Source organism: Lepidochelys olivacea (genome assembly GCF_965140295.1).
Source record: "Lepidochelys olivacea isolate rLepOli2 genome assembly, chromosome: 4".
In the NCBI taxonomy this organism is placed as follows: Eukaryota; Metazoa; Chordata; order Testudines; family Cheloniidae; genus Lepidochelys; species Lepidochelys olivacea.
In genome coordinates this window covers 50,374,003-50,399,904 of record NC_140414.1, presented here as the reverse complement: position 1 = coordinate 50,399,904, position 25,902 = coordinate 50,374,003, and the positions used below count along the sequence as shown (strand labels likewise).

Below are 25,902 nucleotides of genomic sequence, written 5' to 3'. Positions count from 1 at the left end.
GCCAGGCATGGCCCCACCCACACTCCACCCCCAGAGCCCTGCTTCGGCCTCCCCCAGCCAGTAGTTCATGCACCGCCCAGGCCTACCCATGCTACAGTCACATCTGCACTTGTAGTGCAGACCTACCCTTAGACACAGAAACAAATACGCAAGCTCCTCCTTTTGTCTGTAAATACATCTGTCTGACTCAAGCCCCTCCTTTCTGTGTCTCATTGCTGGTTAGCCTGCCACCTGTTTTCATTGTATATCCTGGGGAGCATTTGCTGCCCTCCTCTTATGCAGCTTGACAGTATCGCATTTAAGTAGCTAGATTATGAATGAAGAGCTTCTTGTACCACTAACAAAAATTGGTTTGTGCTGCCAGGAACCTGTGGTAATTGTATTCAGTACTGCTTCTTTCATTTAGTCCAAGGACAGGTCTACAATCAGTGACATGGCTGTCTGTGATGATGACTGCCTCCTGCGTGCAGCTGACCACATGGGTTACATCTATGTTTGGAACATCACAAAATATGCCCTTCAAGGACCTGAGGAGGAAACATCTGCTTGTGAGCAACACTTTCTCCTCCCCCTTCAATCACAATGCCCCTTCACTCTGTCACATGTTGCCGATAGCTGCATAACAGATTTGTATCTTCTTGGTTTTTTCCCCATCCCTTTGTCAAGTGCTTCTAAGTTGGTGAGCTCATAGCTGTAGTGTTAGAAGGTAAAATAAACTTCACAGTTGTTCTTTACCTTTTAAAAAGATGCCACTTGTTCTTCCATCTATAAATGTATCCTTAAATCATAGTTTTTCATAGGGAAAATAAAACCAAGCTGCTGACTATTTGAGGTTATTAAACATCTTATGCACTCTTCTTCAGGTTAGAGATGTCCGCCCATGTTCTGGCCAATTTCTAATTAAGCAATTCCATTCTGCCTAACTACATTCCTCATGCAGTATCTTACAATGGGGATAGCTGCTGGGCATAGTTATGTAGTAACCATGTTATTCCCCAGAGATGGCTGTATTTCAGTGGTGAAGTGATTTGTGTTAGTTTGCAGACAGCTTTGAGATCTTCGGACATGAAAAACCCTTTGTAAGCATGCTGATATTGGGGACTGTACTAGTAGAGCCAAGTGCAAACGATAGCCACCTCTTTTCTGTACAATTTTTTTTCTGTTCTTGTCTTTCTCTTCATTCATCCACTGTCTATCTTTCCCATACACTATTACAAGACTTTCTTTTGATTGAGAGTCACTCCCTTATGGCAGGCAGTCCCTAAGAGTCACTCCCTATGCTCTGTGGAAGGCTCCAAAGTAGGATACTATGAGAGAAGAGAGGGAGTGGGGGAGTTGCCTGGAGCAGGCTTGCTAAATGAGCTGATCAGAAACACCTGGTGTGGGGAGGGAACATTAAGCAGCTGGTTTCTAATAAGAGAGCTGACCCTGGGAAGTCTGTGAGGGAGTCAGTTTTAAGCAGGCCTCCCCTTAGGATCTGTTAAATGGATCCTATGAAGAAACTCTTTACTCACCCAGGCTTTGAGGTAAGAGCCATGCCCTGGGACAGACTTTTGGGACTTAAAGTTTTGCCTTTTGAGTTCATTTATCTGAATAAATCCAGATCCAATATGGGTGGTGATTGAATGAGTAAGGGTGTGGAGTTTGGTTAAAAGGGCCTGGAAGAGGGAGGATAAAGAGCAGAGCAGCTCTGAGACACTGTCCCTGGGAGGGAATCCAGGGGTGGGGTGACTCATTTACAGATATAGTTGAGGCTTTTACTATTTTTATTTTGCCCTAATTTAACCTGGAATTATTTTCTGCTTTTAGTTGGCTCCTGCAGTCCCAGTAAAGCAGGTCAGAGTGGCGAATTTAAGAGACCAAAGTTTGCCAGTTTCAGTGCATTGTTTTTTACATTTGTTATATTGCCTGTTTTGTTTAGCCTGCTCATAATTTTTGCAAACAGATGGGAGAACCTGTTGTTTCAAACTCATTGAACATCTGGGAGTCAGATTTAGCTGTAGATCTTGTTGAGGTCTGCATGTGGAACAAAGGAAAGCTGGCTCAGGAAGAGGGTTACAAGAGAATGTAAGAGTGGTAACTGATGATGCTTAAGGGGCTTCATCTACACTGCAGCTGGGGGTGTGATTTGCAGCTCATGCAGACATAGCTGTGCTAGCTGTACTATAGTTAAATGTAAACACTCACTAAACGTAGCAGTGAGGATGCAGTTGTGTGCAGGCTCTGAGGAGGGCTGCACAAGTCCGCCCATCCCCTGGAGTACATACTTGTGCAGCCTACTCTGAAGCCTGCACTGCTGCATTTGCTGCCATTCTTAGCAAGCTGGCTAGAGTATAGCTAACATGTGTATGTCTGTGCAAGCTGCCGGTCACACCTGTGGCTATAGCATAGATCTAGCTTAAGAAGAATCTCTTTTACACTCTGTATTGCTACAATAAAATGTGGCAAAGTACCATAATGCATACACTTAAGGATGCCATAAAGAATTTTTTTTAAAGCAAATTTGAGAGGACAGGAAAACAGGAGTAAGTAAAGACATTAACAGGCATATAATATTCCAGGGTTGCTCTTATTAGTTCATGCCACTACTTTTGTTGCAATATATTCTTCCCACCGTGTCAGCTTTGAGAAGTGATAGACGTGGCCTCCCTTGAAATGTTATTCTATTAGTGTCCGTTTCTAGTTAACCCAGATGGAGTGATTCCCAACTTCCTGGGGACTTTTTCTTTTGGGGGCTAGACTACCTGGTGCAGCAATGCACGTTTCAGGGGTGTGATTTCTGAAGTGCACTAATATGTTGCCTGCTAATTGGTCCTTGTAGACTCTGCTGGTGAACTAAAAGTGCCCTAGTGTGCTTTAACATAGTACTATTTGAAACAGCATGATGTTAAAGTGCACTAGGGAACTTTGAGCCTGCATCAGCAGGATCTACATGGACCGGTTACTGAGCAACATATTAATCCACTTTAGGGTTATGAAATCTCCCTCCACTTTTGCCAGTAGGGAAGTCATGAGTCAGACATGTAATCTGCCACTGATGCAACTTAAAACAAGCCATAGATTTTTAACGCTGAGGTTGATTAACCATTAGAACAAACTACCAAGCAAGGTGGTGGATTCTCCATTGCTTGAAGTCTGCAAATGAAAACTGGATGCCTTTCTGGAAGATATGCTTTAGTTAGACACAAGTGACAGGGGGACACAAATGACGTTATTTGATCTAATTGTTCCTCCAGCCCTTGAAAATCTATGAAATTCCTAGGATGATAGCAATGGAAGCTGTACTGTAGACTGGGAGTTAAGAGATGAGGACATAGAGTAAAAATCACTGAGAATTTTTACCATTAGATACATCTGGTCAAAAAGATCCGTGGAACATCAAGGATAAAATGTCCTGGAAGAGAGGGCCTAATCCAAACAGCCACACTACTCCAGCTGCACCTGCTAGGCAAGTGTCAGCAATAAAACCAAGCTGTGCCACAGGAAGGAAAGATGTGGCAGACAGCACAGAGGTGGGAACACTTTTCATTATCTATATTGACTGACTTTGTTACCCTGTTTGTTGCGGGGAAAAGATTCCATTTCTCTGAAGACTAATGCATACTGCAACAGGGGCTGCTTATTCAAAGTTTATGAATGATTGTGCTAAAAGTGCAGCTCTAGGATTGGAAAGTGTTGAGATAATGATGAGTATGTCAGTAAAGGTGCTTAAACACCGATCAGCAGAAAAGAGATCCCTCCTTAAATACTGGTTTCTTCCTGCTCATAGAACAGACTGAAATGGTTGTATGTACTACATATTTGTATCTCACTGACACCATATCAAACCTGCTTCTCTTGGCGGGGTGGGGACAGTGACTTTTCCTTTATAACATCAAGACCTACAAATGCAGCATGGACTCTGGGTCTTTCCTTTTTCATTACCAATAATATAAAGGTTCAAAAAGGCCAAGTCCTCCTCCCAGTAACACCTTTGTAACCCCATTAGCCTTCTATGGATTTTGACCCAAAGTTTTGCTGCATATCTGCAACTTTCTGGATGAAAAATATATGCATGAAATTGTACTAGCACTGGTCCACCTGCAGTTACTGTCGCATGTGAATAATTTTTGTTATTTAGCCTCATAGTCAAGTGGCTTCTCCTTTGAGCCTGATAAGGCGATGAAATTGCAGAAGAACTGAAAGAAAGGCAGAAAGCAAAGTCTGAGCAAAGGTACTCGCCTTCATGAGTTTCAGGGGCATTTTAAAGGGCTTGTAGAGGATGACAAGGGTCATGCTAAATTAAGTGGGTGTGTTTAAAATCTACTTGTTTCTCAGAAAAGTAGATACTTGTGTAATTATCACCTACCAGTTTGTTAGCAGCAGCAGTTTTCTGTGCACTGGTTCATCCTGCTTTTTAAAACATCCCCTGAATGTGGACACTCAAAAGTGAAGTTTTAACATGTCTGTCAGATTCTCACTGAAGACAGTGCATGGCACTTTTAGTCCTGCTCACAATGGGCATCTGCTTAGAGATGACAAATGCTGTAATCTCCGACTATTTCCTCTGCAAAATGCCACTTGTTTGAAAAGCACCATGGCTTTTAGGCCATTCTATGCTTTTCTGTAGGGGAAGAAAGAATCAAACATCAGCAGGGCCCCATACTGTGGAACACACTTCTACCCCGATATAACGTGGTCCTCTGGAGCCAAAAAATCTTACTGTGTTATAGGTAGAACTGTGTTATATCGAACTTGCTATGGAGGGCTGGGTAGGGAAGGCAGTGCCTCCCCAAACAGCCTGGCCCTGCCCACACCTCTCCCACCTACTTCCTGCCCCCTGACTGACCCTCTGCCCCTGGCCCAGCCCCCTTAACACACCGCTTAGAGCAGCATGTCTGAGCCAGACATGCTGCTGTCATAGGCGCTGACTCTGTGGGTGCTCTGGGCCTTGAGCTCCCACAGAGAAAAATTGGTGGGTGCAGAGCACCCACCGGCAGCTCCCTACGCTGGCCCCCTACTCCGCCTTCACTTGCTCGCGCTCTCTCCCTGCCGAGCACACCGCTGCTCTGCTCCTCTCCCTCCAAGGCTTCTGGCGAATCAGCTGTTTGGGGCTGCAAGCCTGGGAGGGAAGGGGGAGAAGTGGAGTGGTGGCATGCTCAGGGGAGGAGGCGAAGGAGGAGCAGAGGTGAGCTGGGACAGGGAGCGGTTCCTCTGTGCCACCTCCCCCTGCCCTGTTATTTGCTGCAGCCCTCCCTGTGCCCCTGCCCCAGGTCACCACCTCCTCCCCTGAACACACTGCTGCTCCTCCCTCCCAGGCTTGCACAAGCCTGGGAGGGAGGGGGGAGGAGGGGAAATGCTTTACCATATTGTATCAGGGTAGAGGTGTATCTATTGCAAAAGCCACTTTCTCTAAACTTGCACAATATGTGGGATGAATAAAGCCCAAAGTAGAATATAGTCTGCCATTTCTTTAATGGAGATTTGTTTTGATCTTTTTGCACAACGTTGGTTAATTCTCCAAAATTCTTTAGACTTTTTTTTAAATTTGTCACCTCAATGTTGGTATTGGTTTAGTCCACACTTTAAATCTAAACATATTAACAATTAGTCATGAAACTTGCAACAAAGATCCTAGGTGTTGTGATGTACTGTATTCAGCTAACTTAGGCAGTCTACACAACAAAAGAATATACTGTCCTTGGAGCACATTATAGTACACCCTGCAAGTACGAACCTGCACTATGGCACACAGCAATTATCCCATCTATGTACTAACTTTAAAGTCATGCAGTCTACATGTACAGCCCCATACATATTCATAATACTCTAAAAATGAAAACCACTCTGAAAGACTAAGCATTATTACAATTGTTACTCTATACTAGGGTAGAAAGACATTCACTCCTAGTAATCTGGTTTTCAGGCATGCTAAACTTCAGAATGAACAAACTCAACATACAGGCTTGCAGAAATCAAGCATGATGAAGCAAGACTTGTTTTGTAGCAGAGTCGTGCTAAGCAATTGTTCTAGTGTGCTGACTGAACAAGAAAGTTACTAAAAGCAAAGGGAATTTTAGCAATGTCATTCACAAAGCAGAAGGCCGCCACTCCCCCATCCCATGTATTGACGCAGCAATTTGAACTTGGGTGTGTTTCTGCTCCAATGAATCATTATTTATACAAAATTAGAACAGTGTCAACATGAGTGATGGGGAGAGAGAGACCCCACACAAGTACCCTTTAGCCCAGCAATTAGAGCACTCACCAGCAATGTTGGAGGCCTAAGTTCAAATCCTTGTATGAGGCAGTTTTGGGACTTAAGCCAGGGTCACCCATATCCCAAGTACAGGCTCTAGCCACAGGATTATAGGATATTTGGGGCATATTGTACCACCACTTCATCCTCCACTGGTTGTAAGAATAGCAATTAAATCACCCTCTGACTCTAGCTTGAAATTTGTTTTGGCCAAAACTATATTTTGTCAACTTGAAACTACATTTTACAGTAAATGTCAGAAAATGGTTGCCTAGCTCTAGTAACACAATAACTATTGCATTTGCTAAACATTCATTAAAACATTTAATTTCATTAAGTATTTCAAAACTAAAGAACAGTGGCAATTAGTCTGTGAGCTGATTGACAATCCTCAGAGCAGTAGCCAGGGCCCCCAGGATGTAACTTTGGAATTTGCTAACTTCTATAATTCTGGTGAGACCATTAGTGGTTCTACATTGAGGGCATATCTACCCAGGGACAGGCTGGAAAATTAATCTGAACTAGCTGAAAGTGTGAATTAAAGGTGGCTTAGTTAAACTATTAAACCCCTGTGGAAAGCCACTGATTCAGAATTAACGTGGCCTTAATGAGAACCAAATTAAGGTCACTTTAATTCTGAATCAGTAGCTCTCCACAGCTGTGGTTAGTTAAACTGTATTAATCTGGATGAATTTTCCAGAGTGTCCCCATTTAAACAAGGCCTGCATCTTGGCACTCTCCCTGATAACTACCTACTTTTAGTTACTGGCTCCCACTCCCTTTTTCAGACTAGGAAGCAGCAAAAGGGTGGCAGGAAGTTCACAGCCTGGAACTCATTTCTGTTTGAACACCTATTTGATAGTAACAGATGGAAAAAGCATATATGGGTAAGCATGTCCCTCAACAGCTAAGTGAAAGAGCATGGAGGGGAGGAGCCAATCCCCTGCTGAAATAGGGGTGGATGTCCTAGAAAACCCAGAACAAGCATACTGGTGTGAAGACTTCAGTACAAGTTCTTGAGTATGACTATAGATCTGCTTAGGGACTATCCAATTTTACCACCAGATTGTTCAGTCTCATTATAAACAGTCATAGTGTCTGGCAATGGATCAGCTAAAGGGAATGATTGGTAAAATAATTCCTTTAGCTACTAAATTGTCCACTCATTATTTGTGAAGACTTAGATCCACAAACCTTGCTTATTTTGACATATTAAATACTGTAGCTAATTCTTTGATTCCTAAGCAGCCTATGCTCATTCAGTTGCTTCTGTATGCTTGTTCAGTCCAATTCACATTAACTGCAGCATAACAAGAAAGGCAGCAAACAAAACAGATCATTACACAAGTATAAATTTAAGAAATTGTATGTGTAGGTCTAGTTCTGTAACTACAGAAATAGAGAGGCAACTGAAATCATCATCAGGGATACATTCTTATACAAAAAAGACAGGCTGAAAGATAGGGCTTGCCTACATGTCTCACCCAAAGCTTGCCACTGACTAGTCAAATAAACATTTTCTTATTGTCACAATCTAGGCTTCTAGAAATAAGATAATACACACAGCATAAGCTTGTTGTAGCACTTCTCCTGTTCGGTGGTTAGAGTTTACTCACTGTCAAGACATGGGTTCTGTGCACTCCTTGCCCTGACTCAAACACAGTTTCCATATCTGAATAATGGGATATTACTCACCTTTATAAAACAGCTAGCTGGATCTCTCTGAGCAAAATGTACTCTAATAGATGTATAGTGTCAGCATGGTTATATAGCACCTAAAGCCATTTTAATGAATGTGGATTATTGGTTAAAGCTGGAAGGATTTGCAGTCAGACTTATCCAAGGTGGTTACTTCACCTGTGCCCTCAGTTTTACCATCTAAATTGTGGATAATGATGCTCTGTAAAGCTCAGAATTACCACTGAAAAATACTATGCAATAGCCACATTAAGCATAGTATTACAGCCAGTTAAGGGACACCAACTTGAATCTAGTTGTTTAAAATGAGGTTTCTTATGAGAGTTGCTGCTAATGTTTGTGAGGAATTGCATGTTTCTTTGAAGACTGCTCTGTTGCTGCAACAGCATATGACTAAAGTGCAGTACACTAAACAAAAACAAAGCTCTCTAGTCTTTGTTATACTAAGTTTGCATGTTGCTTGTACTAAAGAGTCTTGTATTTTGGTCTTTTGAGAGTCTACACTTTAGTTATTCTAACTCACTTTGCCACAGCAATGCCTATGAAGCACTCAGTAGGACAACCCCCCTCTTCCTCACGGGGGGGGGGGGGAGGGGGAGGGATATGACCCAATGGTGGTCCTGTCACCTATGACAAGGATGTGACTTCATGCTTAAGTTCTAAATAAGACTATATTCCTTTTAAGTGCCAGTTAACCTGCCACTACTTTCTACAGCAAAGTCACTTGATTTCACTGGCAGCACTCCTGTTGAGAGCAATGAGGTCACATTTAGTATGATGATCTGAGTGGAATATAGATATAGTAGAAAATATAGGTGGACTGAGTCACTTCTGGTCTAAATATAGTATCTTAATTGCTGTACAGGTTAGCGCCTCAAAATGGTTTGCATTTTTTTCAGTACATTTGAAAACTCCCATCAGGATGTAGCCAATGTAAGTGCTACTGTTTTATATTTTCAGCTGCACAAAATCAGTTTCATTACATCTTTTTAGACTCTTGGATGTATTATAAACACTGTTAAAGTGAATCCTTCAATGTTCTAATCAGCATCAATCCTGGGAATAGCTATTCCCATTACGCAAGGGAAGAAGGGAAGGAAAAAAAAAAGAAAAAAAACTTGAGTACAGCCTGAGTTGGTTGCAGAAAGGTTCACTATTTTAAAAAAAAGTCTCGGGGGCTTGATTACGGTTCAAGTAGCAGGTTTATATGTATTTATTATAAATTATACACAACCTCAACAATCTGAGTTGCCATTCAAAAATAAATTTAAGTATCTGTCAATTTGCACATGATCTATCACTAATATAAAGATGTAATTTACATACATTAACACTGCTGTAAGTCTATTTAAGTTTCACACATTCCTCCCGCCTTCTGAAAATGTGTTTAGAACACAATCAAATATGCAACATCCAATCACTATTACCTTGTCATGAACCACAGTTAACTATAACTTTTCAGCACTTTTAATATGGGTGGTTGGTTGTATTTAGTTCAAACTTCATTTTCAATTTAAAATGCATTCTTCAAATCATAACGTTGCAGTGGTTTCTGCAATGCAAAGATAGATGTTTCAGACAAAAAAAAATCCCTGCTTTTTGGGGGGGGGGGGGAGGTTAATGGTTATGTGAGGTCGATAGTACTGTAGCAACAAAACTCAAGCAAGTAGAAAATATTCATGAGGCAGCATATTTCAGATGATCATATGTAACTATAAAGGAATCATGCTAGTTATTTTACTCATTTATGTAACTGTTGGATTGTTAGACACTGTTGACCAGATCACCAGAATTTTTCTTAAAATATTCACTGAAAAACAAACATTAAATATTCTTTACTACTTACTTTACTATTCTTCTAAAGCATATAAGATTTATATTTGCACTCCAGCTGTTTTGTAGTCACAAATGAAAAAAGTATAATGAAAAATAACCTTTAACTGAGAAGTCTTGACTAGTCAATGTTTCACCCCTCTTGTAACAGGATTTTTTTATTCCCATATTCTGTAACAAGTTTTCTGTTTTCAGGGTTTTTTTTTTTTTAGAACCACTGTTCTGATGCATAGCTTTTCAGAAAGTTTACTGTACTAAGATACTAAAAATACAAGTAGCAAGATTTCTCTCTTGGTTAAGGGATATTAAGTAGTAGAACAGTGTAAGAAAACTTGCCAGGCACTATCACTACCTGTAACTAAACAGGGACTTCAGTTTAAAGGGCTGTTAATCTAGAGCCTTTCAAGCAGGGAATTCTCTTACCATTGTCTGACTGAGTCCATCTGTTAAATGGGGAGGGGAAGAGGTAAAAAGTAAAGATAATTGTGAACAGGGGTCTAAGGCTCTGACATAGGAAATGAAAGTTAAAGCCTAAACCCAGGAAAGGTGGGATACCTTAAAATTGAAGGAAAAAGGTACATATAGGAAGGTGTCAGATGCATAACACATAATGCAAAGCCTATACATAATAAAGCAAAGCAGGTATAAGTGAGAAAAGTTGTGCTTAATTTCCTCCAAGATGGAAATTCAATTGAATAATAAATTGATCAGTGGTGGGGTTTTTTTATTGGAGCTAGAAGCCCTGCTGAAGGATGGAGGTCATAGCTATCATGGCTGCTACGAAGGAAATTAGAACAATGTCCTGTAAGATCTGCTGCCTTCTCTGAAGCAGATCAACAAACTTGCTCCCACAACTGTAACCTAGACATTTTAGACATTTACAGTTCAAGGTTTGATCTGTGAAGAAACTGGAGCAGAGTACAGATTGTAAAGCCAGGGTGACCAGGAAAGAATTTTGTGATCAAAAGGGGAGGGTCTTTTTGAGGGAAGAGCAGGAGTGGGGCCTGGGTAAGACCATGCAGTTAGTCCAACTCAGGAAAAAAGGACCCTGCTCAGTGATTTCCATTCAACAATGGGGGGGGGGGAAGGATATCAAAAATATGCAATATTTGAGTCTTGTTCAGAGTTGAATACTTAGATAATGAGAGCTCTAAAACAGAGAAAAGGATCTCTATTAGGTGAAAGAAATACAGGGAAGTGTTCAACTTTTTCAGCCTATGTTAAATAAATTGACTATAGCGGAAACCATTGGACCATCATTTGAAAAAGTAACAGCTAAAGCCACAGGTTGATGGCTAGACTAACAACCTCCTTTCACTCTGAAGTATCAAACTACCTCTCACTGCATATGTAAGTTGTAACAGGCACTCGTGCTGTGGAGTTCCAACTCTGTTATGATACATCTCAGCTTCACCTTTGTAGGCTGTGTAACAGTGACCTAAGTTACCCTCAGTCACTGGTACTTCAAAGGAGGTGTAAAGTGTTGCCACAGCTGCAGTATGCTTAAGTTTCCTGTTGTAAATTTCAGGTATGTACAGAAGCACAATGCTTTAACTATCAAATAGAGAATTCAGAGATTGGAAGAAAGGAAAGCATCTTTAATCCTACTCAGCAACTTGTGTGGGTGCCAGACTAAAATGACCAAGGTAGTCAAAGGGTTAATAACGGACAAAGGAAGAGGGCAGTAGAATCAGTTTGTGTTTAATCAGAAGTTGGGAAACTAATTCTAAAATTGTGTTTTCAGTCTATTTGTTTATAATCTAAGATTCCTGTATAATGAACCAATGGACATATTGTGAAGCAGAGCTTAAAAGGAAGAGCCTCTTGCTAGTGCATTTCAAAAACTGATGCAAATCTAGATTAAGAAAGCCAGTAAGATACAAAAAGTTTTGAACTAAAGTCAATTAGCTGTTTTCATGACTCCATAATAAACTGTAAACCAAAGCTCTTGATTTTTTTGATCCATCTAATGAAAAGCGACACATTCTGCCTTCCACAATGTTCGCTCTGTAGTTCTATTTACCAGTATGTTTATGTAAAGTTTTTTTTCTTTTTCAGTATTTTAAGCTATTGTATGGAATTAAGCCAATTAATCTTTAATCAAGATCGTTCTTGAAAGCCATTCTCTGCTCACTTTTTTGATACATCCATAAAACAGACTCCCACTGGATCTAGAAAGTCCATGCCATTTTTAAAGGTACTGCTGCATCTGCCTCTTCCCTTGCAGGAAAAAACTTAAGTGGTCTTCTAAAACAGATCAGATGTGTGAACTGCTATAAAAAAATCAAGGTTAAGATACCAGTATTTAGGTTCTAGCCATCTCCTTCTTTCATTGCATAAACACAAACATAGGTCCAGGACAGTCTAAATACACTATTGCTAGAGTACTGTGTACTCAAACAAGCGTATCATTCTAATGGTATGTCACATTGCCTACGATGATAGCTTGTTCTTAGGGTTGGCAAGTGTGCCAATATAAATGATTCTGAAAAAGTGTGGCCATTTTTATTACTAGCAGTTATTTTATGAATCTCAAGGAGTCCTTTCAAAATTTGAGCTAGGGTAAGATTTCCTGCTAGAATATCAATAATATCCACAATACACTCTTGAAGCTTTCAAAGTTAGAGACTACAAGTTTTAACCCAAGACTATCAGAAGGGTGAATTTAAACTCCTGGTAACCCACTGCTACTCATGAAATAAATCTAGAAGTTGTACCAGTGTTGACAGACTTTTGGATAATATCCTTCTTTTCTGCAGACCATTACCATCATAAACCTAGAAAAGACTGAGGGAGAGCACACGTAAGTAGCAGAAAGTGTTTAGAATACTCTACATAATTGTTATATGAACCATGTCAATTTAAGATCATTTTGTACAACCCTTCAAATATTTATTGTCCTTACATTTATACTTAAAGTGCCTCTTTCTTTTATGCTTTTGATATTATAAAAACTTTTATAATCAATCTGGAAACCATACAAACATTTTTATGGCTTTTTTTTTTTTTTTGCTACTTTGTCTCAAGGCCTCTAACAGGTATTTTTCCTCAATGAACTTTTACCTCTAGTTAATTTAATTATATTCAAAAATTGACATTCTAGCAGATTGACATATTATTGGAATACCAGTCAGTACTGCTGAAAGTAAGGCCATGCCAGATACAACTGGGATGTAAGATGCAAAGCTGAACTATGTTGTTATACATTTTGTTAACTTAGGAAGTACTGTAGCTGGGGGGGGGGACGACAACCAATTGTGTGAACATTAGGAAGTGTGGAAAAACTACTATAAATCCTATTTCAGAAGGACAGAATTTAAATAAGGTCAATTTTTTCATCTTGGGGGAATTAAGATTTTGCAATGAAGGTCTGAATTTTTGAAGTCTTAAAGACAAAAATGGTAAAATCTATTCCCCTTCAGTAAAATATATGTAAAGTTTCACTTTACATGCGAGTCATTTAACATCTTTAATGTAGAAAACCTACATGTCTCTAAAAACAAAAGGTTAACTAGTTAGCTTCAGCCTTTTGTATTAATCAACATTTTTTTTTATTGCTGTGACTTATAGAGCAGTACATCTTTATGTAATTTGTTAAACTTGTTTTGAAGGTGAAGATAGTATTTGTCTTCTGTTGGATAGTTTGTCAAGACCCTATGAACTATCAAATCCTACAGACAGACAGTTCCCCTGAAAGAACTGCAGTCAAAATACACAGTCTGGGGTACTGTCTTCCCCTTTTGTGTGTGTGTGTGTGTGTGTGTTACACATTCCATTGGTATATTAAGGAGTAAGTACTTGTCAGGCTTTCAACTCTCTTTTAGGGCATTCATTTACATCTTTGCTTAGAGTCAAGCTACAGCAGTAACAAGCTTAACCCAGAATAAAGACACTGAACAACTTACTTTTGGAATGTGTGATCAAAAACAGTGGGACGAGATGGCCAAATAGTTTAAATGTACTATTTGGAGCCAGACTTGATCACAGGCAGATAACATTTTTATGGCCTCATCTCAGTCTCTGGTAGGGATTTTTTTCTTCCTAGGAAGTGCTACAACACTTGCACTTTCCTGAGTGTCAACACTGCATATGACAGTGACCATCTAATCATGTCAGAATTTACCTTAGGAAAATTTAGGGAAAGGATTCACCAAAGATTGATTCAAAACATACAACTCCCATTTCAAATGAAACTGTTTCCTAGGTTAATGTAAAAAAGTGTAAGATTAGAGGTTTTTCCCACTAGCCCATTAGCTCGACAAGACAACATTTGAAAGCAAGTCATGACTGCCCTTTGCATGTCTTCCTCATTATTATGGAGTATTTTGATAGTGGTGCCATTTTTTTAAATTATAAGATCTCCAACTTATATTGGACAAGGCTGTAGATTTTTACTATGTTAAATTCACATAGGTTTATCTCTGTTTAAGTCTAATATATATTTGAAATAAACCTTGGTTTCTCAACACTTCTAAATCTGCTTGGATTTGTCTGGAACTTATACATCTCCTACACATAATTCATGTACTTGTTGCCTAGTTACACTATAATTGGCAAATGATCTTTATGAGGGATGTTAATAATCCCTTCTGCTTTCATTTCAAATTTTCAGTAATGTAAAGGATTTAAATCCACACCTCAAAATTATGCTAAAAGCCAGTTTAAGGAAGCAATATTAGGGTTTGGGTTTTTTTTTTTTTTTTTTTTAACTATTTCTCCTGTAAGCGTGTATAAGATGTGCTGTTTGAGGACAAACATGTATTGGCTTTAATTGATAGGAAATCTAGCCAATAAAACCAGAAGTAACAAGTACCAAAAAAAAAAAAAAAAAAAAAATTGACAAGGACTAACTTTGCGTTCTACTGTAACTCTAGTATCAGTCTACCATGAGCACAGGTACATTTGGTGCAAGTGTATGAAGAGGCCAACCAAGATTATTATTTTGAACAAATGACAAAGCCAATTTACTAGTATTATTTTATAATTATTTGTTCTTAATTCTCAAATTAAGAAAATTCTCTCTAAGCTTGTATGTTTTATATGAAAAAATATAAAGACCGTACAGTTCTCATCAACAAGATGGACTAGTATACTAGCTAACCTCTATTTTAATATTTAAATAACAGTACAATAACTAGAAAAAAGGTCAGTGCTTCAAGTGGCAATATTTACACCACTTCAATTCCAATATTTTTCCAAAATAAAGATGCAATTAAATCTACACTTCATCAGTAGTGCAATACAGTGTCCTTTTCTGAATAAAGGAACTGAGGTTTATCCACAATAAAAGCTTTAAATAAGGTAGATTGTTGCTATTTATATATCAATTCTGTATGTTTGATATAAAATATATTGGGAAAGCTTAAACTGACTTTTACAATCTATATTCGGCTAAAGCTCCACATAAGCAGCATCAATGGAAATGAACACTGGAGAGCACTCAATATAAAACACGCTCAAAACTACTGCAAAGAACAGAAAGTTAGCTAAGAATAACTGAACATCTGTAGTGATGTCAGACATAAAAGAAGAATGGACCCTGTAGTTACTTGCACTATTTTAATTAAGTGGAAAGAAATAAGTAAAATTTAGTCCACTTCCATTTCTCCAGATGGTTTGGTCTGCTGAGAATTGTCCTTTGCTGGATCTGGTTTTGCTTCAGCACCACTCTGTCCATTCACTGGTCCGTTGTGTTCACCATTGGCTTTTGTCTGAGCTTCACTTGGGGGCTCCATCCTTGGCTTAGGCTTGTAAATAACAGGGTTACAGAAACTATCCAATTCCTAATTATATTAGAATTGAAAAAATAGTATGTTTATTTAGTGGTGCAACAAGCATTTAAAAACTTGTACTAAGGAATACATTTAAGAAGTTCCCATTTATCTAGCACAACAGAATTGAGAGGGGTCTTTAGTTCAGATTTTCCATGGAATCTGATTTTATTTTAGAATTTAAAGTGTGAAAAGCCTGCATGGATGGATGTTCTCTCTCTAATTCTAGTTAGCTGAAAAGCTTTGAAATTGCTTGTTGGTAAAGCTGGCAATTTTATATAAAGCTTGATGCAGTAAAATAATACCAACTACTTAAGCTGTAAAGCAAATAGAGTCACTGAGAAATATTTAATCCCATATCACTAAGAGTAGGATTGATTAAGACGCTAAATATAGATACTGCCCCTCCCATTCATGTCTCTGGTGGAAAAAACCCTGGAGACTTACTATTCTAGGTCAAGACCAGGAGAGAGCCTATTAGCAGTACTAAGGAAGGCCCCTAATCTCCTCTACCCCATTTTGCTCTCCATTCGCTTGAGATTAATGCAACTTCCTTATATTAAGAATGTAATAGGTACAATTATGCTGCTTTACCTTAGATTTTGCTAGTATTTCTGCCACCTTCACAACTGGATCCTGAGTCAGACTTAGTTTATTCTGGGCATTCATTTTGGTGTTCAACCAATTCATGGCTTCACTGATATACTTTTCAACTTTCTCCATCTCAGCAGGATCTAGATGATCATATTTTTCATCCTAAGAAGAGAAGTATTTTGTTTTAAAACACCACAATGAATTTATGGGGCTCACTCTGGTAAAAGAAGCCTATAATATTTAACAGGATAGTACTACAATTTCAGTGATTAATTCATGCATGAATTAAAGTTTAGAGGGAAGAAAAGCTTTGGATCTAAAAAAATCCTTACAGGGAGGTTTCATCTTTGTTCACATTTAAGTGCTTCAAGATAGTCTTATAGACAGCACTCTACAGAAATGCAAAATACAAATGTGTGTGTTTCTCTAAATTTACAATTAGCTGTTCCTTGATGTAGTTTAGCTAAGTCAGTGCCCAATATGGTTCAATATATCACATTAGTTCCCATAAGTAGTTTATTTTAACATATGCACTCTGGCAATCCCCATCAACTAAAAAGAGTGATTAACAAAATTAACTGCTATATGAATTATGCACTTATTTTAATATGAATTGGTTTAAAATAAAGTACAAGACTGAAATTTTGAATTATTTCATTTGACTGATACAAAGAAACCCTTTTCCTCAAGCTCTAGGATAGTATTTCTAAAAGCACCTAAGTGCCTTTGAAAACTTTATTCCTAGACTTAGGCTTGGTTTATGCTAACAACTTGTGTCAGTGTAACTGTTTCTCAGGCATGTGGAAAATTCACAACCCTGAGTGTCACAGTTATACCAACCTAACTCCCATTGTAGACAACGCCATGTTGATGGGAGGGCTTCTCCAGTCAACAACTACTGCCTCCCAGGGAGGTGGACTACCTAGGCTAAGTGGAGATGCCATCCTGTCAGCATAGATGGCATCTTCAGTGAAGCACTACAGCAGTGAATGCTGCAGTGGCGCAGCTAAAGTGTAGACAAGCCCTTAGTTATGTTGTTTTTTTTAAGGTTTGTTTACTCACCTAAATAACCCCCATTCCCCAACTGTATTAATTTGTACCTTATTTTTGAATGCTTCTACTGCTTTCATTAGAAGCTGGACCTTCTTTCCCAGGTCATTTAAAGCTTTTGGTCTCTCTTCATGTTCCACGAACCTTTCCTGAATAGGCTGACCAAATTTCTGTAAGTATAAAACACACAGACCATGGCACATTGTATAATTACCTCCAAAAAAGAACTAAATTAAGTTCTGAAGAATTCCAAAACTGTACTTTCACAATTAATTATGCTGTTCTTTACCCTGCAAACATTTATGCTTAGCCAACTCAGTGACTGAATGGGACAGTAGGGTAAATATACTTTGTCCCTATCTGCGTGAATATCCTGTAGTAAAATGTTTTGCCAGAGATTAAACTAATATTGTGAGATCCTTATATAGTGGGGGAGAAAACCATCTAAGAAATAGGGAAACAGGATTTGAGTGCCACAAAAGTTGGCTGGGGTAATATATGGAGTTACTTTTAACATACTTTTGAAATGTATTAGATTTCAAGTTGATATCCTTGTAAAACACTTTTGGTTTGTGACAGGTCACAACTTGATTGTAATCATTCAGTAGCCATCAAGCCAAGTAACTCCAGGAAACAGAAAACTGCCAGAATCTACAGTTTCCTTCTTTACGATACCTCTCCTGTTCACAAAAAAAGTGCTTACTTTCTCACTCTTGCAGGACAATTATAGTCTGAATCCCATCTCTCTAGCTCCCCAGTTGGCTTATTGCAATCAGCAAAAGCTCAGTGCAGCAGCCATTTTTCAGAATTCACCATCTGCTCATAAGATTTTGTAAACATTTTTCTTCATATTGGCTTAATTTTTGACCACTAAACCGATAACAGCAGAGTACTAAATCAACAGTTTCACTACACCAGGGTAGGCAACCTATGGCACACGTGCCAAAGGCAGCACACGAGCTGATTTTCAGTGGCACTCACACTGCTTGGAGGGCTCTGCATTTTAATTTAATTTTAAATGAAGCTTCTTAAACATTTAAAAAACCTTATTTACTTTACATAAAATAGTTTAGTTATATATTATAGACTTATAGAAAGACCTTCTAAAACATTAAAATGTATTACTGGCACGCAAAACCTTAAATTAGAGTGAATAAATGAAGACTCGGCACACCACTTCTGAAAGGTTGCTGACCCGTGCAGTACGCTATTTGAGAACGAAGCATTTTCCAATTTGAAGGTGGAGTTAAGAGTCCAAGATTTTAATTATGAAAGGTAGAGAATGCCCATGATGTTAGGAATCATTGCTGAGGCACCTAATGCAACTGTTAGCAGCAAAGCAGATTTCAGCTATGAGCATAAAGAAAATGAAGGCTGCCATCTTAAGGTGCTATCACATAGAAAGTGTTTTTAACAAGACCTTCTAAAAATTTGGATCTAACTTTTTACCCAGCAGTTTCTGGAAAAGTAGCGACGAGTCACAGAAAAGCCTTGTGCCACTTGGTCAGATGGCACCTACTAGTGACATTCAACAGGTAGCAAAAAAAAATTGACAAATCAAGGTATGAAGTAATCTTCAAATACAACCACAATATTAGACAAATGTGGTACACTAAATTTGAATTACTCTAGTCATTGCACTCGACAGCATAAAAAACATTTTCAGGTGCAAATGTGGGTGTCTAGTTTAAGATTTCATTAATCCTGAATCACTCCCTGATACCAATGTTCATGAACATGCTTAAAGGACTTTTTTAATGGATAAACATGCTCAGACACAGGGATCACTGTATTTCATCTTTAATGATGAGGTTTTTTAAAAAAAAAACTGTTCTGTAAAAGGAAAAAAAATAAAATTTAAAAAATCTTACTCTTAATTCCTGAAGTTTATCCATATATACTTGTTTTGGTTGGTCCTCCCCATCTTCATAAAGCCAGTTTTCTGTATCTTCCAACATTAAGGTCAGTTTACTGGACTCCTGAAAAGCAAGTTAAGATTTTTATAGGGAAAAAAGTCATTCAGAAGAGCTCTCTCCCTTTATTAAGGTAATAGAATTTAGGAGGTAGCAGGACAAATACAGAAATGTCCTAATTCATTCAAACCTACTGAATATGAAAGGGAATTTGGGATTCACATGCCAGTTCATTTTTAGCTGGAAAATCAAGTGGGGGAAACTAAAGACTGATGGCCAGGATTTCAAGCCTAGGCTATACATAGTGGTACAATGAGGTATTGCATCTCTACTAATCAGGCATGTAATTTACTGTAAGTGAGATTTTGCATATTCCCTTTTGAATACTGGTATAACGAAATTTTGGCTTTCTCCAAAGGTAAATTATATTCACAAAGTATCTTAAGCTTCTAATTCTGTCAAATTCTCCTCCTTGGTAGCAGTTTGTACACAAGGTGGTTATGGGGCACTGGCAAGAGTTTAAACAGAAGTACTTCAACAAATTACATATAAGCTATGTAGCCAGCTAAAGTGTGACTTGTGTAGTGTGGTTTTACCAATTACAGCCTCCCTTGTTGATGCATAAAAGCAGATATTGACAATATTCGGTTCAGTATTTCCATCACAGTAAAAAGTTTATGATGATTTTTGGATTTGGCAGAAAACTGAGGCCTCATTCTCCCTTAATTTACTCTTCAAAGGTCTTTGCACCATGTGTACTTGTGGTCTAGTAAAGCATTCACCAGTTATGCTCCCAGATAACCACTGGAGCAGGCTTTGGTATCAACACTTAAAGTTTAGTGTCGCTGTTAACCAAAGTGGCTGCCTGGGAGTTGTAGGTGATTTCTATCTTGGCAGCTACTGGACACAGGGACACCACAATAAGACAATCAAGGAACATTGGATGCTGCCTCCAAACACATGGTAAGACACAGAAGGGGTAAAGTGGTGTTCTGTCTAGCACTTTTGGTTTGGGCTTGCAAGACATACCAACCCAACAACAGCTTTTTCAATATGAAATACCTTTCCACGCTAAGGAGAAAGCGAGGTTAAAGATATCAAGGGTGGCAAGCTTTGTTTGTGCCACTTCTCATTTTATTCCTCAAACCTACTCACCCCATTCAGGACCAAATACTAACAGATCTGTCATGTTTTCCTAGATTTTAATGGAGATAAGTGACACTGGAGCCTGACTACAGTTAGACCCCAGGATGATACACCTCCATACCTGACAAATCTTTACCATCTAGAGAATTCTCTCACACAGAACTGGGGTCAGTAGACTCATGATTGTTAAAGTAGAACAAAACTGAATTGAGTTGGATAGTTAGTATGCCTATGTTTTAAGGCTATTGCACTTCTCCCAGGAATTAACCTGAAGCCCAAAAAGAAAAGAAATACTTACTTAATTCATATAGCTCCTACCCGTACCATACTCAGTATTAAATAAGTTCAATGTTAGAACGGTTATAAATTTGTATTTTGCTTCTTACTTCCTCAGTGATGAATTTTTCAAAGATACCACACAGCTTGTCTCTGAAATCATACACATACTCTTCAACAGCATTCTTAGCATCATTTCTTTCTTTCTCTAGCTTGTCTTGCATCATCATCTTCCCCTGTGAGGATAGAAGGAAAAAAAAAAAAGCTCAAAATCCGTTTAAATCTGATGTACAGAAACATCAAGAGTGCCATATTTAAAATTGAAGTGTTATCCTGTAGCAAGCTATTCCTAGCTGTGCGGACTTTTTCAGATTCGAGCTAATGTGACTTCTGTTTCAACATAGGTGCTATTCAGAGCTTGTTTAGTGGCAGCACAAGAAAAAAATTCTGAAATGCAACAGGTTTTACATTGCCTAGCTGTTTGATCACTAATAGAGAACAATTATCAGACTGACACTGAGATAACAGATACTCTTGTTAATAAAGATCCAAACTGGGGATGATCTGAACTTGAGTAAGACATCCTCTTATAAACATGGGGGCTTTGACAATTTGAGGAAGCACTAGTTTAAGCAACGAGGATTTTTGGAGCATTTTAGATTGAATTATGCTGCAGAGTTGCCTACACATAAATAGTCCCTGCTTTTTTTTTTATGACCAAGTTACAGGTGTGAAATCTGATTGTACCCCCTTCTACCACAGAGAAGCAGGTAGATTGATATAATTTTCTATTTTTGCAACCTCTAGCAGCTTAGTTCTGCCTTTTCCTTTCTTCCTCCAAAAAGAAGCTTCCAAACCTCTGAATTTTATTTTCAAATCCAAGTTAACATCCTAAAGGAACTTGTATCTTTATTGGAGGGCAAAAGTTTGCACTCTTAGCAGATCAGAGAAAAGGAATTCTCATTTGGGAGCTGAGTGGCATTACTACAGATTGATGGAATCAAGAAGCATTTCTTCAGCTGAAGAATACTGGCATGGGGCTGGAGAGTGCTGCAGACGAGAGGCTGGACAATGGTTTGCAAGTCATGAGGAATTATTTTGCCTTTCAAGGGATGACAATTCCTAACATGCTCAAAAATGATCTTCTGAACAGCAACTGTTTGTAGAGATCACCATTTATTCCACTTCTAGACTTTTTCCCTGCAATTCCTAGACAAACAGGATAGCTGAAGATGAAACCTCTGTTAAAAACTAAAGACTGAAAAAAGTTGCATCCTTGTCAATTCTACCTTTGCCCCAAGAAGAACTAGCTCTTGTCAACCAGCTGTCTCTAATGTACTACCTCTTTCTGGAAGTTCTTAGATTCATTGCGATCCCCAACCAAAGAGACTTACGCTAAAGTTAGTGGCGATGGTTTAGCCTGAACTGCACAGACCTTTGGAGACTAGGAGTTAGAAATTTTCAGTTTATTAAGAAAAAACTGGTATGACTAGTGATATTACAGAAGTTTCAAGTAAATTTGGTAGTTATTTAACTCAGGAACAAGCTAGTGTATGCTACCAACTATTTCTTGGACAAGAATTCTTTGCATGGAGATTTGAATATGAGTGAATCTTCAAGGAACTATGCACTTACCTCATTTTCTATGTAGCTATTGATAAGGTCCTGCCCCAATTGTTTATACAGACTAGCCTGGATAGGTAGTTCAATACTTTTGATCTTTGCTTTAGCTTTAACAGGCTGGGCTAGATGATCTGACTTGTCTCCTGAAGCGGTCTACGGAAAGAATTACATTCTGAGAACTATTTGACACTATGTGTAACATTTCTATGGTAGTCCAAGGTATGTGACTAAAAAAGGAGAATGCCAAACATGAAAATGGAACAGCCAAGAAAGAACTGAAAAAAAACTGCTGCTGCTGCACTACTCCAGGGACACTGCTATCTTAACTTTGTATTAAGTTTATGTGCCTTTCTAAAAGGCAGAGTTTGAGAATAAATATCTATAGTAAATTTAAAATGAGCAATGATGAAATTAACATTACTATTAATTTTTGGAACACTAGCAATGCCTTATATTGAATTTGACAAAGATGTGAAATCAGGCAGTAAGACTACATTAAACACTGCTTGAAAAGAAAATCAGCCCAAGAGCTCTTTAAATTGGTTGCAGCAAAATCTCTGGTGCCTGTATTTCCATAATCCGTTGTCTCAAAAAAACCCCCAAACTTGTCATAGCATCAATGTGAATCCCATTATTTCTTTAATGTCAACTTTAGGGAAATGTTCTCTGAACTCTTAAAAATGACAACTTTTTCAACACTTCTTTTTTGATACGAGTTTAACTGTACCATGGCAGTACTACTAATTATAGTTTTGATACTCCTAGAATAATCCCTTGTACTTCAATTGATGAGATATACATTGGGAAGCGTATATAGATTTACATATTTATTGGGAATACCAAGCAAAGAATGGTCACATGAAGACAGGGAAAAAAAAATCAATATGGACAAATTCACAAAAGTTTCCTTTATTGATACTTGATACAAACCTTTGTTTCAGTTCCTCCATGTTGTTCACTTTCCTCATCTGCTTGGCTTGGCTGTTCTGCCTGGCTTTTGTGATTGCCTTCCTCTTGGTCAACCTGCATTTTATCCTAGGAAGAGAAAGTAACATAACTGAACACCCAGCCTTGCTCAAAGATGTTCTTCTGACTGGAGTCAACTACTACAGATCAGCATTTTATTATAAGACACAGTGCAGCCTGTTAGTTTAAAAACAGGACAAAATCCTCATATGTAACATAATTAAAGTGACCTGTTTTGAAGCAGTCTTATTCTGTGTACTTAATTCAGAAAAAGATTATGAACTTTTAAAGCTAAAAAATATTCTGAAATAGTCCTTTTGAATGTGCCTTGTGACAAAGTTACAATAAGCCCGCAGTACTTACACACATTTAATTGAAAGTAAGTTGTTGGCAAGGAATAGAAACGACATATTTTAAGAACAACACCGACATGGGTAGGAGAGGAAAAGATTCTCTATGGAACAGTCAGAACTTCATCAGATATATTGCATCATCACAAGTTTACACTTCAAAATCCAATGTGAAAAAACATTTTCATTGACTTAATTTTTACTTACATATATAGGCATAGTAGGACCATGAAACTAGTTTTCAGTGTTAGTGTCAAAGTCTTACTGCAATACTTATTGGGCATGCTACTGGGGTCCTGTATACAGCCTCTCTTGCTCCAAATGAAGGGGAAGCTGCCAAGAGCTTCTAACACTAGTTGTTCTTGGGTGGGTGGACACCCACTATACCAGATCAGCACTTGTTCAAAACCAGTTTTGTGAGAAGGTGGGGTACATCATCCCAGTTTGGGTCTAATTTCTTCCTGAAAGGCTCAAAGGAGGGTAATTAAATCTGAACCCCTTTGAAAAAGGTTATGTCAACTGGGGTCTTAACTCCCCCCTGCTTTACAACTACTATATACTATCATGCTCACTAATTTCTGTACCATGGAGGCTCTTTGACACTTTCTGGGTGTATGAAAAGCAGCAAGCAGGGCAGGACCATGATATTAGCACTTGAAAACTAGTTTTATGTACCTTCCATGAATAATTTCTTTCTAAATTTTGTAAATGTCAAGATACAGCTCACGTAGCATATTAGAACTATTTTTAGACAACACTAGGAGTTGCTGGCATCATTTTTTTAAAACAAATATGTGATTCTCCCCCCGCCCGATTTTGTTGCCCTGTATCTTTCCTCTAAGTAACAGCCCTATGATTAGTTCACCTGTTCCTGATTCAGGTTTTAATGAGGACATCACAATTACTGTGAACAATTATTCAACACATGAAGTCAGTTCAACTAGCAGCTGAACTGTTTAGTAACAAAGATTGTGTTGTCATGTAGACACCTTTAATAATAAAATAGGGAACACAATGTATGTTAACTCAGTAGAAATGTCTGTTAAATAGTCACATGCACTCAACTATTTAAACACCAGAATTAAAACAAACAGCAGCAATAACATTCAGAGTTCACATGTAGTTTGGAGTCTCAAGTACTTCAAAACAAAATTGCACAAGACAGAAGTCTGTCTGATTTTAAAACCTTGTGTTTGTGGTTGTAATGCACGTACATTTATTGAAGATTTTTCAGTTTTTAATATTAGGGAAGTGATAGCCATAAAAGCAAAGCTATACAACACTAACACATAGGAAAAATGACTAATACTGTTTCTAGAATTCAAAATGCATATTTACTTTCTAATCACATTTACTCAGTTTGCTTAAAATGAATCCTTTAAATTTTAAGTGGCGAGTTTAGTATCAGTAGATTGCTAAATTTTCATACTGTACTTAAAGGAAAGTTACCATTTGCCATTATAAGAAGATTAGAAGCAATTCCAAGAAAAATAAAATTCCTGGATTTGCCTCAGAATACACATAAATGCAAAGTAAATTACTTTTAAATTTCTCTTTAGTACCTGACAGCAACACAAATGCACATGGACTAACTCAATTATTTCCCTATATGTTAATAAGATTTGTTGTGAAACTTTAGGCACCAACATATATTGCGAGTATGAAATAATTTAGTTTGCTAAACTACTGTCTAACAATATACTTTAAAGCAGCAGCAGGCTACTTCTGCCAAGTTCTTAGACTTGTCCTTTCAGAAGAGAAATGCAGTTTTCAACTTATTGTTCTTACTGTTCACACAGACTACCAAAGGCAACAGTTGGAAAGAGGGGAAGGGGGAACCTTCTCCATATTTAAGAGAAACAGCTAATTATAAGAATACTGCATATATGCATCACAAACCTTATCCTCAGAGTCAAGGGTATCATCCTCAATTATGAAAGAGAATTGCTGACAAGCACCATAGTAAAAACAGAAGACAAATTAGGAAGAATAGAAATACTGTCATGGAAGAAAGCCTAGAGATAAAAGTGGTTACTTTTGTATTGAGCACAGTGTATTATTATTCTGAATATTCTCCACATATAGTACATTACGTGGAAATGTCAGCCATGTCTTTTTCCATTACTTTTTACATTTTACTTATTAATAAGTGTCTTCAAAATGTGTCAAAGGCACTTTTGTATTCCTTGAGAAGTATACTGTAAGTTTAAAATATTAACCCATTCAAGTTATCAGAGCACAAAAAAAACCCCTTATGCTTATGTAATGCTAACTGCTCTACCACTTGTTCTAACCTTCATAAAAACAAAGGTTGAATGAACTAAGTAAGAAAAACTAGAAAAATATTACCGTGGGAGGAAATATAGATGTTTGGAAGAGAAGGTTCCTTCTAAACAAGTCCCTATCCTGAGGAGCTCACAACTGAATTCAGACAAGTTAAAATG

General features: G+C 38.1%; 1 protein-coding gene and 1 long non-coding RNA gene across 4 annotated transcripts in view; one reads left to right on the top strand and one right to left on the bottom strand.

The window, feature by feature from the left end:
- The first annotated feature begins 1,428 nt into the window (after positions 1-1,428).
- Positions 1,429-25,902, top strand: part of LOC311519381 — a 45,773-nt gene continuing 21,299 nt past the window's right edge. Inside the window, exons 1-2 of one of the 3 annotated variants that reach the window (XR_014711259.1) lie at positions 1,450-1,526; positions 3,349-3,512. This is a non-coding gene — a long non-coding RNA (uncharacterized lncRNA). Of the gene's footprint in view, positions 1,527-3,348; positions 3,513-12,503; positions 12,573-25,902 lie in introns of those variants that run through there. The other 2 variants (XR_014711258.1, XR_014711260.1) reach the window with 2 other exon arrangements.
- HSPA4L (heat shock protein family A (Hsp70) member 4 like) overlaps positions 15,315-25,902 on the bottom strand; it is a 60,361-nt gene continuing 49,773 nt past the window's right edge. The window contains exons 13-19 of the mRNA XM_084625815.1: positions 23,073-23,177; positions 22,155-22,295; positions 20,630-20,755; positions 19,056-19,163; positions 17,235-17,354; positions 16,135-16,296; positions 15,315-15,552 (exon numbers count right to left, since the gene is read on the bottom strand). Coding sequence (XP_084481941.1) covers positions 15,358-15,552; positions 16,135-16,296; positions 17,235-17,354; positions 19,056-19,163; positions 20,630-20,755; positions 22,155-22,295; positions 23,073-23,177 — 957 coding nt within the window. The 3' untranslated portion in view covers positions 15,315-15,357. The remainder of the gene's footprint in view (positions 15,553-16,134; positions 16,297-17,234; positions 17,355-19,055; positions 19,164-20,629; positions 20,756-22,154; positions 22,296-23,072; positions 23,178-25,902) is intronic.